The 15,347-nt window shown below is 37.6% G+C and overlaps 1 protein-coding gene across 1 annotated transcript; it reads left to right on the plus strand.

Annotated features, from left to right (window-relative positions):
* Nucleotides 1-857: 857 nt before the first annotated feature.
* On the plus strand, nt 858-12,904 carry LOC149010351 (ABC transporter C family member 3-like). Its single transcript, XM_089162425.1, has 10 exons — nt 858-3,337; nt 3,655-3,741; nt 3,823-4,473; nt 4,561-4,725; nt 4,985-5,279; nt 5,410-5,618; nt 5,766-6,071; nt 12,179-12,242; nt 12,418-12,657; nt 12,804-12,904. The coding sequence occupies exons 1-10, from the start codon at nt 938-940 to the stop codon at nt 12,902-12,904; spliced, it is 4,518 nt and encodes a 1,505-aa protein (XP_089018551.1). The 5' UTR covers nt 858-937.
* Nucleotides 12,905-15,347: the final 2,443 nt, after the last annotated feature.

The raw sequence follows: 15,347 nt of genomic DNA on the forward strand, positions 1-15,347 counted from the left end.
TTACTGGGTTTTGGTCCAGGCCAAATTGAAGTCTGTCACTGGATAAATGAGAATGGAATGGTTTGGACAAAGAATGTAGGTTGAGCAGCAGTTAGAGGATTTATTGACTATGTAATTCTCTAGTTTATGTCAATACTTATGCTATATGAAGAAGTAATAACATAAATTTTGAATTCTTATATTGACTTTTAGATTTACCTGATGGTATGTGAAGTGGATCCAAACTCCTATTTTTACCGTTTCTTGCAAAGTATGTGGTTTCCAAAGAAGTCATCAGATCCATTGTTTTCCTATTTCCATGGAAGTACGCACGTTCGAGGGGATATTTGACCTGCCATTTTCCTAATTCTCGGGAATTCGGCCCTTGAAGCATTCAACAACGCCCAGGCATATGCCTTCCCAACTCAGAAACGCTCCCCCTTTCCTCTCCTCACCGAGACCTCATCTAGGCGCTTGCCAAAGAACATATATGGGATTTTGTTTTTGTTCTGATCTATCTAGCAGGGTTCAGGCACACCTGAGGTTCAGAATTGCAAAATATATAGTGGTTTGTTTCCTCTCACATTACTAAGTTTTTGTTCTTTATTGATTTTCTTAATTTAATTTTGACTGTATTGTATGTATTTGCAGCTTCTGCTTCTTTTTTTTAATATAGCCAACTATCATAGTCTCCTTATAAATATACTCTCAAATAATTTCTGTTCTTTGTTTATGATTAACAGGTTCAGCTACAGCTAAGGGTAAAATGAGACTGCAATATTGGTCTAAATCTTTCTGGAAAATACAAGGTGGACATGGTACTGGTATTTAGATGCTTGAGTTTCTACATACGACATTTGACAGATATCTGCGCCTGCATGAATAAAAATGTGATAAAGCTAATGAGGTTTCCACTGGATCTTCATGAGCCAAGCCACAGACTTATAAGCAGAAGAATATGAAATCTATAAATATGGATGGTTTTGAAGAATCAACGGATAATATGAATATCTGGACTTTTTCCCTACGATCTTCTGCAGCTATTTTCTCGTATTGGGTTTCTTCTTCTTCACACCTAATTTTCTTATTAGTTTTATCCATTTCATGGGCTTGCAAGAGACGTAAGATGAATGTCCTTGAAAATTCAAAACCAGTCTCACAACAAACGTACTTCTTATACTATTGGGCGACCCTTACAGCTTGCTTGGGTTTATCTTTCTGTGGTTTTCTCCTATGTGGACTAAACTACATGTATGGGAATAGACATGGTTGGCCAGATATAGAGATTTACGCACAATTGGATTTTTCATTGAGAACACTCACTTGGTCTGTCATCTCTAGCTACTTGCACATCCAGTTTTCTCCTTTAAGTGAGGGTAGGTTTCCCATTCTGCTGAGGATTTGGTGGATCTTCTACTTCCTTATGTCTTCTTTGTGTTTTATTGTACATATTGATTCGTATTGGAAATATTCATCATCACCGTTCCTATTGTTGGTATCCGATGTTGTATCCATTATTGCTGGTTCGTTCTTTTGCTATATTGGGTTGCTTGGCAATGGCAAAGGAGTAGAAGATACCCATATTCGGAAGCCCCTTTTAAGAACTAGTTCTAGTAGAAGTAATGGAGATGATGGACAAGGAACAAGTTTTGGAGGAGTGAGTGTAACTCCTTATGAAAATGCTAATCCTTTCAGCATTCTGACCTTTACTTGGATGGGTTCTTTGCTTGCTCTTGGATACAAAAGAACATTGGAGCTTGAAGATATTCCTCAGTTTGCCAAGTGTGATAGTGCTAGTGTGGTCTTTACTCAATTTAGAAGTAAACTTGAAGCTGATATCAATAGCGATGTACATAGCAATCAAGTGAGCACACTCAAGTTACTGAAGGCATTGATTCTCTCAATGTGGAAAGAAATTCTATGTACAGCTATATTCTCCATGGTATGCATTTTGGCTTCTTACATTGGACCATATCTTATAGACACTTTCGTTCAGTATCTCAATAGCCCTCATCAATTAAATTACAATGGTTATTTGCTAGTGTCTATTTTCTTTCTTTCAAAACTCATAAGATGCATCTCAGAGAGACTCGAGTTCTTCCAATTACGAAGGATGGGAATTAAGACTCGTGCTGCCTTGATCTCACTAATCTACAAAAAGGGACTCAGGCTTTCAAGCAAATCAAAGCAAGATCACACTGGTGGGGAGAATATTAATTTGATAACTGTTGATGTTGATAGGCTTGGTCGTTTTAGTTGGCACTTACACCGTATATGGAAAATACCTCTGCAAATTGTCCTGGCATTGTTGATCTTGTATAGAAGCCTAGGATTGGCTTCACTTGTAGCTTTTGTTGCCACAGTGGTTTTGATGTTGGTGAATGTTCCACTTGGAAAACTACAGGAAAAGTTTCAACGTGGATTGATGGATTCAAAGGATCAACGGATGAAAGTGACTTCTGAAGCTATAAGAAATATAAGGATTCTTAAGCTACAAGGCTGGGAGATGAAATTCTTTGCTAAGATAAATAAGCTCAGGAACTTTGAAACAACATGGATAAAAAAGTTACTTTATTCAGAAGCTATGGTTACTTTTGCCTACTTATCTGCTCCGATGTTCGTATCAATGGTTACTTTTGGGTTTTGCATGGTCGTGGGAATTCCCTTAGACTCGGGGAAGATTATAGCTGCACTTGCAACATTTGAGGTATTACAAGGACCAATTTATAGTCTCCCAGTTACAATTTCCATGGTAATTCAAACTAAGGTTTCCCTTAGAAGAATAGCTTTGTTCCTTTGCTGCGACGATCTTTGTCCAAATATTTTGCAAAAGCCATCAAGAAACGGTGTTGAGATTGCCGTTGAGGTAATCAAGGGGAATTTTTGTTGGGACCTCCATTCCCCTAGTCTCACATTGAAAGAACTTGATTTTAAAGTATACCATGGCATGAGAGTTGCTATATGCGGTTCCGTTGGGTCTGGTAAGTCAAGCCTACTCTCATGCATGTTAGGGGAAATGCCGAAAGTATCTGGAGACATTACGTTGAATGGAACAAAGGCTTATGTTGCACAATCACCTTGGATACAAAGTGGAACTATAGCAGACAATATATTGTTTGGAAAGGAAATGGACAAGGAAAGGTACGAAATTATCCTTGAAGCATGTTCATTAAAGAAGGACCTAGAATTGTGTGTCTTTGGTGACCAAACTATTATAGGGGAGAGGGGCATTAATCTAAGTGGTGGACAAAAGCAAAGAATCCAAATTGCACGTGCTTTGTACCATAATGCTGATATTTATATGCTTGATGATCCTTTTAGTGCATTGGATGTTCACACAGGAACTCATCTATTTAAGGTAGTGTTTCTCTTTAATCTCTACTTGCAAACCTTTTCTTTACAAATTGGCTTTAATCTGTATATCCCATCTTACAACACAATCATGTTCACCAAACACTGAGTTGACATAAGAAAATGAAATCATGATTGCATAAACAAACAAGACCTACAAACACATGATATTTAGCCATGGACATTGTTCCCATAAAACCTATTGTTTAATCGATGCTACTTACCATGATGAATGTCAATTGTATATATATAGCTCTTACGTTCATTTAAGTAATCAAAACTTCTTTTTATGTCTAAATGGATACATTTGAATTTTTTTGGCAGGAATGTTTGTTGAAAATCTTGGGGTCGAAAACAGTAATTTATGTTACGCATCAAGTGGAATTTTTACATTATGCTGATCTTATTTTGGTGAGAATCTTCTACTTCCATCTCGATTTCAAAATTTTCAACTTTGTTTGAAAGTGATTACGTATTTTACTTATTTGATAGGTTATGAGAGATGGAAGAATTACTCAAGCCGGAAAATACAAAGAAATTCTTAACTCAGGAACTGATTTTATGAAACTGGTAGGTACACATAACAAAACTTTGGAAAACATTAATTCTAGCCAACATAAGGTTACTTTGGATGATTCAATTTCGGGTGATGAAGATAAGAGTATTCTATGTGGCAAGAAGCACATTCAAGATGATGAGAAGAAGGAACCCATAACTCACAAAATAGAAAAAATGGTTGAGAAAAAAGGGCAGCTTGTTCAAGAAGAAAAAAGACAAAAGGGTGGAGTTAGTTTTTCACTGTATTGGAATTATGTGACCACAGTACATAAAGGAGCTTTTATACTGCTAATATTACTAGCACAAGTTATTTTTGAGCTTTTCCAAATAGCCGGTAGTTATTGGCTGGTGTTGGCTACTCCCACTTCAGAAGATGTGAGACGACATATCAGAGGATCCACAGTCAGCTTTGTTTATGTTTCTTTATTTGTCGGCAGTTCTCTTTGTGCGCTTCTAAGATCCATGCTCATTATAACTATTGGGTGCAAAAATGCCACTCTTCTCTTCAACAAAATGCATTTATGTATTTTTCGTGCTCCATTATCATTTTTTGATTCTACTCCTAGTGGAAGGATTCTAAATCGGGTTAGTCTTGAAACCTAAATGATCTAGATAGATTAAGTGCCATAGATCAATTGTTGATATGGTTTCAACCTATACTCTTACATACAGGTATCAATAGATCAAGGTGCAGTTGATACGACTATTCCACATCAAATTGAAGAATTTCTTATTTCCATAATAGGATTTTTGGGAACTGCTGCAGTAATGTCACAGGTGGCATGGCAAATGTTAATAGCTTTCATTCCAATGACTATGGCATGCATTTGGTATCAGGTATTTCTATAACTACTTCTTTTCAATAACAAAATTTCATGCATGATCCAAGTTTGTCTGAGCTTTATGTGATCAATGAATTTCAGATTTCATTCATAATTACTACTTTGCAATCAAGATCAAATAAGCTGATTATATTAAGAAAACCTGCATTTAAAAAATAAATAGAAAAGTATGCATCTTTATCAATAACTTTATTTCATTTTACTTTTCTTTTTGATTGTGTACCTAATTCTCTACTTTGAACTTTGATTTGCAGCATTACTACACATCTACAGCACGAGAACTTTCACGCTTGATTGGAGTATCTCAAGCACCGATTATACAACATTTTGCTGAATCTTGTCTAGGTTCAACCATAATTAGGTGCTTCAATCAAGAAAATATGTTTATGAATACAAACCTTAAGCTGGTGGATCAATATTCCAAGCTCATATTTCATTTCTATGGAGCTATGGAGTGGTTATGCTTCCGCATGGATATGCTAACATCCATCACATATGCTTTTTCTTTGGTTTTTTTGATCTCAGTGCTGAAAGGAGTACTCAATCCCGGTAAAAGTTGAACTTGAAATTAGACGCAAGCATTTCTTAACGAAGCTATATGATTTTTATGCATGTTCATATGAAAGCATGAATTTAAATTTATTTATTTATTTATTTTTATTGTTTTTATCTCTTGAAGGTGTTATGGGTTTAGCAGTCACATATGGGCTTAGTTTCAATATGCATGGGGTCATATGGGATCTTTGCAGTCTCGAGAACAAAATAATTTCCATGGAGAGAATATTGCAATACACTCACATTGCTAGTGAACCCCCTCTTTCAGTAGAAGAAAATAGGCCAGAATCTACATGGCCAACACAAGGGACAATTGATATCATTAATCTACAAGTAATCCTACTCCATATACCTCAAGTTTTCTTCTTTTAATTTTTCTTTTTACGTAATAGACCCTCTAGAGCCCAATGTTAATAGGCGATTCTCAACTCTTATGGAGTCATACTAAGATTCTTGATTTGAGTAACTAATATTGTGTAGGTTCAATATGCCCCACATCTTCCTTTTGTCTTGCGAGGTCTCACATGCACTTTCCCTGGAGGAATGAAGATTGGAATCGTAGGTAGAACGGGAAGTGGTAAATCAACTCTTGTACAAACTCTTTTTCGCATGGTTGAACCTGCAACGGGTCAAATTTTGATAGACAATATTAACATCTCCAATATTGGCCTTCATGACTTACGGTCAAGATTAAGCATCATCCCGCAAGATCCAACGATGTTTGAGGGTACTTTAAGAAGCAATCTAGACCCACTTGAAGAATACACTGATGAAGAAATCTGGGAGGTGAGTCCCCTTCTTCATTGAAAAATGTTCATTGATAATTGGTAGTAGATGAAATTACCTCTTCAATTGTTGATTTTTGCACAAAATAAATTCATCAAAATCAATTCATCAGTCACTATGAGCTCCTATGTTGTGGCCTTTCTATTTAATTTTTGTCTCTGAAACATTTACTGGTAAGACACTTAAATTGTTCACAGATGCATCATGTTTGGCCCATGTCTAGACTAGGAAGTTCTCTTAATCAAGTTAACTTAGGGAGTGCATTTAAGTTCTCTTGATCACAACATTAAAGGATGGATTTATCTCTTCTTAAGAAACCATTGTTGGTGTATCATATTTTGGTTAGCTATCCATTAATAATCAATTAAGTGATAAGTTGTAAGAAAGTCGTTTGAGGTGGCACGGCCACATTAAACCGAGGCATATAAATGCCCTTGAACGGAGAAATGATATAATCCAGATTGAAGGAATTAGAAGATCTAGGGGCAGACCTAACAATTTTGACTGAACGTAGCATCTATTTTCTGCATTCAACTCCTCTCGGAGTTGGAGAGGGCAATAGTGAGTACAGTTCAACCAGAAAGAAATATCCCAGAATTTGGAGAGGCTAACATCATGTTCGATCCATTACATTACGGAAGATCTTTGTTCCGGCTGATGAGGTAAAAGCCGATGAAACAAACCATGCAACAAAAATCATCATTGCAGTGAATATTTATTCAATCGTCAAAAATCAGTATTCATCATGACAACAAATATTTGAGATGACTCCATCCATGCTGAGCTCCTTCAAAAAGACAATCCTAACTGTGAGAAGACTTGTTTAGATTCGGTTTGGGAGAGAGAGAACACATAGGTTTAACGTGGTTCAGTCGAATGCAACCTACATCCATGGGAGAGTCAAAGATGATTTCCACAATGTTTGAATGAGCTGTGTACATGCCTTATAGAGAGCAGGGTCCTTGTTCATCAGTCATCTAGGACTCTGATAGTTGTAATCATGTGGAGTCCTTGTGTTACAGTGTGTTTGACGCTACATAAAATATCAATTAGGATTTTATAGAAGTTGTAATATACTTCAAACTCTTCTTTGGATTGGTTAGAGTCCTTGTGAGTTTCATGTATAGAATCCATCTTGAGTGTAGCAATAGGAGTTTGATCCACTTTAGACTTCTGAGAAGCAACCCTAGCTGCATAAGCCTGAGAAGGTGGCAGCTAGAGTTTGGGCTGCTTTACCCTGCAAATTTAAGGGAGGTGAAGCGACCTTGAAGCTGGCTAGTAGTGTACTAAACCGTTGAGTAGAGAGTGGCTTGGTGAAGATGTCAGCCAGTTGGTCCTTTAGATAAGAAGCAAACTTGAAAATTCCCTTTGGCAACCTTATCACATACAAAGTGGAAGTCAATTTCCACATGCTTCATATGAGCATGGAAAACCGGTTTCTCAGTGAGATACTTAACACCGATATTATCACACCATAAGACCCGAGCATCAACGAGGAAGACATGGAGTTCATGTATAAGAGATTGAACCAGGTGAGTTCAGGAGCAACATTTGCTAGGGCCCTATATTTTGACTATGTGCTAGAGTAGGAAACTGTAGTCTATTTACGAGAGCTCCAAGATACAGTGTTGGTCCCTAAAATTATTGCATAGCCACTGGTAGACTTTCGATCATTAGGGCAACCAACTCAATCAACATTAGAGAAAGTTGTTAAGGACATTCAGGATAATTTATCAATAACAATGCCATAGAGAAAGTGCCCTTTAAGTACCATATAATTTGACAGTAGACTAGTGATCAAGAGTTGGACTTTGCATAAACTAGCACACTTTGTTGACAAAAAACTGAATTTTAGGTCTAGTCAAGGTAACATACTGGAGAGCCCCCACAATTCTCTTGTACAAGATAGGATCGGCCGTGAGCTCCCCCGAAAATTTTCTCAATTGTGTAGATGGAAAGAGTGGGTTGACAACAGACTTGCAATCACTCATATTTGCCCTGTGAAGAAGATCTGTAATGGACCTAAGACTTTCACAACAAACACAGGGGCAATCACAATCATAAATTGATGAAATAACAAGTCTAAGCTCCTAATAAGAATAATATCATCCACATAGATCAAAATACAAATTGAGCCAAAAATCCCATGATAAATAAAAAGTGAAGTGTCAGTCTTAGAGCCAAGAAATCCATACTCAATTAAAAATGAACTGAGTCTGTCAAACCAAGCTTGTGAGGTCTGCTTGAGGCCATATAGAGATGTGAAGATGATAACCGTAGTCGTGGTGAAGAGAGTCAGCAAACCTTGGTAGCTATTTTAGACAAATAGTTTCATTCAGAAATCCATGTAAGAATGCATTTTGATTATCCAATTGGCGAATAGGCCAAGATTGGGAGACAACAAGAGATAATACCAATCTAATTATGGTGGATTTGACAACAGGACTAAAGATTTTATTATAGTCCAGCCCTTCCTATTGATTAAATGCCTTGGCCACCAACCTTGCTTTTTATCGTACAATGGAACCACCAGCCTTCCATTTAATTCAAAAAACCCACTTGCAACCAATGATATTAGTCCCAGAAGGAGGTGGAACAAGGGACCAAGTGTCATTCTCAATAGGGCCTTAAATTCTTCATCCATAGCCTTATGCCAGTGAGGGTTCTTACTGGAAATAGTGAAAGAGGTAGGTTCAAGTTTGGTTAGATCAAGAGCAGTGACAGAAGTAAGAAGGGCTCTAGGGGGAGGTTGAGCTTTAGAATGTGTAATCATGGCATGGGTGTTTAGAGTAGGGTTGGGAGGAGTTTGGGGAGGAGATGACATGTAAGGATCATAGGGGAGGTCAATACAATTTCGATGGGAGAAGGAGAGGAAGAGAGACAAGGAGAGGAGTTGGTTATGGGAGAGGGAGGAGATACGGTGGGTCCAAGGGAGGGGGATTCAACTAAAGGTGGGGAAGGTGGTGGTGGGGCCAAGGATGAAGGAGTTGGTCTAGGGTTAGGTAACATTGGGGGAACCCAAGAGTAGAGGGGAGAGGTTTTTTCCGTTGATAGAGAAACTCTCTAGGTGGTTGGGTTTGACAGGGAAACTGCCTCTCATAAAAAATAACATGGTAGAAAATTAGGAGTTTACCTATCTGAGGATCAAGACAACGATACCACAATGACATGGACAGTACGCAAAAACATGCATGCTAGATCAATACTCTAGTTTGTATTTGTTATAAGAACGGAGAATGGGTAGTTGGCACAACCAAAAACTCTTAAAGAGTTATCGTCAAGATGGACTCTAAAGAGTTGTAGTAGGGTGAAACATTGCCCAAGACCAAAGTAGGAATTCGATTAATAAGAAAAACTACAGTTTCAAAAGCATAATTCCAATAGTGATTGGGGCAAGAGGAGTATACTAAAAGGGTAAGCTTAGTCTCAAAAATATGGCGATGGTGGCACTCAACAGCCCCATTTTGCTCATGCATGTGGAGAAAAGGAAGGCGATGCTCAGTTCCATAGGAAGTAAGGAAAGTAGACATAGCTCTATATTCACCACCTCAATCACTCTGAAATCTTTTAATCCTATGGAAAAATAAATTTTCAACAAGTAACTTAAAACATTGAAGAATCCCCACAACTTCATGTTTCAAATGCATAGGAAAGACCCAAATATATTTCTCTTTTGACATGCATCACACAAAAAATTAACCCTCTCTGAAGCAATTGGTAAGTGAAACTTAGAAATAATGTTGTGAACTAATTTAAAGTTGGATGGCCAAACTATAGTGCCATTGGGAGACTAAAGTTGGTTCACCAAGAAGTGTCATTGGAAAAAAAAATCCCCCAATTGTAACTGGTATAGCCCATTCTTGACATTTCCCTAGAGAAGACAATTCCCAGTTGCTCAATCCTTCACATAAAACATATTAGGGTGAAACTCAAATGCTTTGCTGTAGTGTGTAAACTGAGATACTGATAACAAAGAGAGATTACCAGTGTGAGTGATTGGCAAGCCTATACCTTTACCAACTTGTACTTGATCTATACCAATGTAGGGGTGAGCCATGTCATGATTTTCAAGGCATTGGTGATGTGATTCACAACCCCAAATTTAGGATACCAACTCTCTCCTGTAACAAATCTATCAAATAATTCACAAATATTCATAGAGGGAGGAGCACTAGGTGTACCTTGAAGGGAATGATTGTAACGTTGATAGCAATCACAAGCTTTATGTTTAGGATGACCACATATTTGACAAACAATGGGAAAATGCTTGTTGTTGTCTATAACCACCATTAGATAGAGAAGGTGGCATAGCAAGAATCAGAGGACAATTGCCATTAGGCCTCCCACGATATGGCCTTCCTCTGTTATTGGAGCGACCTCAAAAGGGAGGACCATAAGGTCTTACATTACCAGTCTGAGTTAAATTAGCCAAAGGAGGGGATGATTTAATTTATATGCCAACTCATCTTTAAGACAGATTTCTTGGGTGAGTAACATTCAATTTAACTCAACAAAAGTAAAAGGGAAGCCACAAATAGTTATAGAAGTAATAAAAGCTGAATATTCAGGGCCCAAACCATTAAGAACATGCAAGCAAAGATCATCATCTGAAACAGTCTTGCCGGCAGCTGCAAGTTGATTAGTAGTGGATTTTATGCAAAGGAGGTAATTATCATGAATGCTACTATTACCTTATTTAATCTGCTGCAGTTGGAGATGGAGTTGCTAAATTTTGGTGGAAGAGGGTATTGCATAAGTCATTTCAAGGTGTTGCCAGATTTCTCTTGCAGTAACACTCACAACTTGAGCATGTACACTTTTAGATAGAGAAGCAATAAGCCAGTATGTGAAGCTGATCCTGATGAATCCACCTATTATAGTTAGGGTTCGGTATGCACATTGAGATAGAATCTTCATCAATGGTGATAGTGGTGGGTGGGCATGTAGAGAAGCCATTCACAATGTCAAATTACTCGTAAGACTTTGGGATTTTCACAATAGATAGTTACTTTCTGTAAGTTTAATTGCAAGAAGATTATTGAGGGAGCAAAGTGAAGAACGGAGCTAGGAAGAAAAAACTTAGTGCTTTGATGCTATGTTTGGATTTGGTTTTTTTTTTTTTTTTTTTTTTTTTTGGGGGGGGGGGGGGGAGAGAGAGAGAGCACAAAAGTTTAATGTGGTTCAATTGAATGCAACCTACATCCATGGGAGAGCCACAGATAATTTCCACAATGTTTGAATGAGCTGTGTACATGCCTTATAGAAAGTCAAAGTCCTTGTTCATTAGTCATCTAGGACTCTAATAGTTGTTGTAATCATGTGGAGTCCTTGTGTTACAGTATTTGTAGAGTTTGGATTTACATGAGGATAAGAGTTTGACACTTCATAAAATATCAATCAGGGTTTTATACAAGTTGTAATCTACTTCAAACTCTTCTTTGGATCAATTAGAGTCCTTGTAAGTGTCATGTATAGAATTCATCTTGAGTGTAGCAGTAGCAGTTCGATCCAATTTAGACTTCTAAGAAGCAACCTAGCCGCATTAGCCTAAGAAAGAAGTGGGGGCTAGGGTTTGGGTTGTTTTACCAAAACTATCCCTAACAAGACTCATGCTGACAAGTGAATCATTGAAAATTAATTTTCAAAATTATATCTAAAACGACTTTGTCCGTGTCATGTTTCTTTATGCTTGTGAAGGGGCGCTTTATATCCAAAAGCAAAATGAACTTCTCTCCATCTTGATCTCGTATCTCAAAGCATCCCCTTCTTGGCTTCTCTAGGTTGAATTTCACTGAGATACCAGATAAACCTTTCTCTAAGCCATTCTTAGCCTCTTCAGCCCTTCCCTTGAATGGTTGGCTTTGCTTGTGGGCAGACCTAATATAACTTTAGTTGAAATGGTGAGAAAGAATATACATAGCTTAGGTCAGTATCAAACCTTAAACAGAGTATAATCCATGTAGCCAACCCCATTTAGTTGAGAGATAAGGTTTGTTGTTGTTGTTTTTTGTTGTATCCATTAATAATCAATTGTATTTTTTCTCGAATTACTAACCTGGGTTTCTTTTCTTTTCCATGTCTATTTTTCCTTTCTTTGTGGGTTTTAGGCTTTAAATAGATTTCAGCTTGGTGATGAGATCAGAAAGAATGGACAAATGCTTGACTCTACAGGTTGGTTTTTTTTCTCCTATCTGCTCTGTAGTGGAGTATTATGCATGCTGAATTCTAATTTTCAGTAGAAAATTTAACCTCCCTCAAACGTTTCTCCAATTGAAAGTAGGGAGGTGCAAGTATTGAAAACAAGATCATAAATAGCTAATCAAATTCCATTTGGTTATTGTGACAGTAATTGAGAATGGAGAGAATTGGAGTATAGGTCAAAGGCAGTTAGTCTGCTTAGGCCGGGTATTACTAAAGAGGAGTAAAGTGTTAGTACTCGACGAAGCTACTGCATCAGTGGATACTTCAACTGATTATTTAATTCAACAAACACTTAATCAACACTTCTCAGGGTCTACTATTATCATAATTGCACATAGGATAACATCAATTCTTGATGTTGATATGGTTCTTCTTCTTGATGAAGGTTTGTTGCTACTAATTACTACACTATATAAAATGGGTTCAATTTGAGTTGGGTAATACATATTCTCATCTTTTTTCTAAAGATTTCTTTATCAAATTGACAGATTCTTTTTTTTTTCTTTCCCTTTTCCTTGGTGTTATAAACAGGTGTAATATTGGAATATGATTCCCCAACCAAGTTGCTAGAGAGAAAGTCTTCGTTGTTCTCAAAGCTTGTTGAGGAGTATACACAAAGATGCAGTTACTAAATTTTTAGTGATTAAACAAGCAAGCTTCATATGTATAAGGTATACAATCTACATTACGATACCTTGTTATTTTGAATATGGTTTAAAGAAAGATAGAGGAGAAAATGAATCCATTGTCTTTCACACCCTAGGAAGCCACTCTCAAAGCCTACTGTTTATAGCACTCTGGTAAACAAATAGAAAACCATACGGAAAGAGAGAATGTCTCACGAAGATGAAATGAGAAATGTTATTGTCATGCAATAGTCATTAACAATAAATGTGAGACAAATTTAGTGTCGAAGGCTTCCATACAAGTGGAGTCAAGGGGGCAATTTTCCTATGCATTATTACATCAATAAATTTTGTTAAGAGGCTGTTCTGAATCTTCCGATACCTTGACCTCAAGTTACAACAGTAAATATATGGAATGAAATACAGATCCATAAAATACCAATTTTGATATGCCTAACAATTTTCTTCAATAACCATTGTTAAGTATAATAATGGTCCTTCGCAATCTGAGGATTAAACAGGAAATTCACAGGCAACCCTAGCCGAATCTAGGGTTGACGTAGCCACCACTACTCCATGCGTGCAAGTCTTCAGGAACTCCACTAAAACTCAACTACCTCCATGCGTGCAAGACTTCAAGAACCAGACTCAAACTCAACCACTCATGAGACTCCAGCAGATTACATCTTATCCACAAGTGGATCAGACTCAGAGTTGCACTCAAACACACAAGAGACACGGTTCATACCAAACACAAATAGATAACTTAAGTAATTCAAACTCTAGTGTTGAGCAGGACTCTTGTAACTATAATTGTATTTGTACTACAGTCAATCTCAAGGAAGCAAATCACATTCCCATGGACGTAAGTTGCAGAGATCAATCGAACCACGTAAAATTGAGTCTCTCTCTCTCTCCCACGTTTTTTTCTCTCTCTCCACGTAAAATAGACATATTTACCCTCTTAAGAAGATCTTGATTACACTGATGTTGAAAGAGATGAAGGGCATCATGAGATCGAGTGACATACATGCCCAAAAATTAATGAAGAGAGCCCAAGTCCTTTAGGGCCAAAACAGAGCCAAGATCACTGAGGAATCAAGCCAATAAAGCAACTGAACTTCCAATTAGAATAATATCATCAACATATACAAAAATAAACATAGTACCAGCAGATCCAAGAAAAATAAATAAAGAGGTGTCAGTTTTGGAGCCAATAAATCCATATTCAACTAGAAATGAGCTAAGCCTGTCGAACCAAGCATGAGGAGCCTGTTTTAAACATATTGAGACCGGTGAAGTTTGCAAACATGGTTAGGATGAAGAAAGTCAGTGAAGCCAAGTGGTTGCTTCATATATACAGTTTCATGCAAAAACCCAAGAAAGAAGGCATTTTGAATTTCTAGTTGCGAATAGACCAAGATTGTGAAACTACAAGAGCCAAGACCAGCCAAATGGTAGCTGGTTTGACCACCATACTAAAGGTTTCATGATAGTCAAGGCCTTCCTATTGATTAAAACCCTTAGCCATTAAGCGGGCTTTGTATCTTTCAATAGAACTATTTGCCTTTCGCTTGACTCGAAAAACCCATTTACAGCCAATGACATTATGAGAAGGAGAAGGAACAAAAGACTAAGTACCATTCTTCAAAAGTGCAGTGAATTCTTCATCCATAGCCTTCCGCCAGTGAGGGTATTTGTTGGCAATTGTAGAGGAAAGGTTCAATGTGGGTGCAATCAATTTGAATGAGAAGAGGCCATAGGGTTTACTTTTGATCTAGTGATCATGGGATGAGTGTTTTGTGAAGGTTGAGAAGTGATGGGTGGTAGAGTATCCTAAGAGTCAAAGGGTAAGTCAACAACTAGATGAGCATGAGAGAGAGACTTGGCCAAGGGAGGTGAGGAGGGAGAGGATTCAGCCAAGGGGGTGGGGGAATTCCTAAAAACGTGGGGACTAAGAGAATAGGCCATAAGGGAGGACGTATGGAACCCAATGGGAGAAGTTGGGGGGAAGGATTCTCCAGGAGAGTTCAGCTAAGGTGGGGCTCCTAAATTGAGGGAATGAGGTTAGGGTTCCCCACTAAATTTGGAGGCCCTAAAATGGAGGGAAGTGGTGCAGTAGGGGAGGGAGTTACCTCACTAGCAAGGGAAGGAAATATTCTTTCATCAAATATAACATGCCGAGAAATAAGGAGTTTTCTAGTATTAAAACACTTGTATCCTCTATGGCGAGAATTGTATCCCAAGAAGATATGTGGTTCAGACAGAAATTCCAGCTTATGTTTGTTATACGATCTCAAACATGGATAACATGCACAACCAAAAATCCTCAAAGAGTCATAGTCAAGCTGAACTTGAAACAATTCGAAATATGAAAAGGAATTTTTCAGCACTGGAGTAGGCAAACAATTAATTAGAAAAACTGCAATTTCAAAGGCATGCATCCAAA

Source organism: Hakea prostrata, chromosome 7, assembly GCF_041222555.1.
Source record: "Hakea prostrata isolate BN-2017 chromosome 7, UWA_Hpros_2, whole genome shotgun sequence".
Taxonomy (NCBI): domain Eukaryota; kingdom Viridiplantae; phylum Streptophyta; class Magnoliopsida; order Proteales; family Proteaceae; genus Hakea; species Hakea prostrata.

Bases quoted from the DNA above. Each gene is read 5' to 3' on its own strand.
- LOC149010351 (XM_089162425.1), top strand. From the start codon at position 938: ATGAAATCTATAAATATGGATGGTTTTGAAGAATCAACGGATAATATG. The intron at 4,726-4,984 runs GTATTTCTATAA...TTTGATTTGCAG, and splicing joins TGGCATGCATTTGGTATCAG to CATTACTACACATCTACAGC. The intron at 5,280-5,409 runs GTAAAAGTTGAA...TATCTCTTGAAG, and splicing joins GAAAGGAGTACTCAATCCCG to GTGTTATGGGTTTAGCAGTC.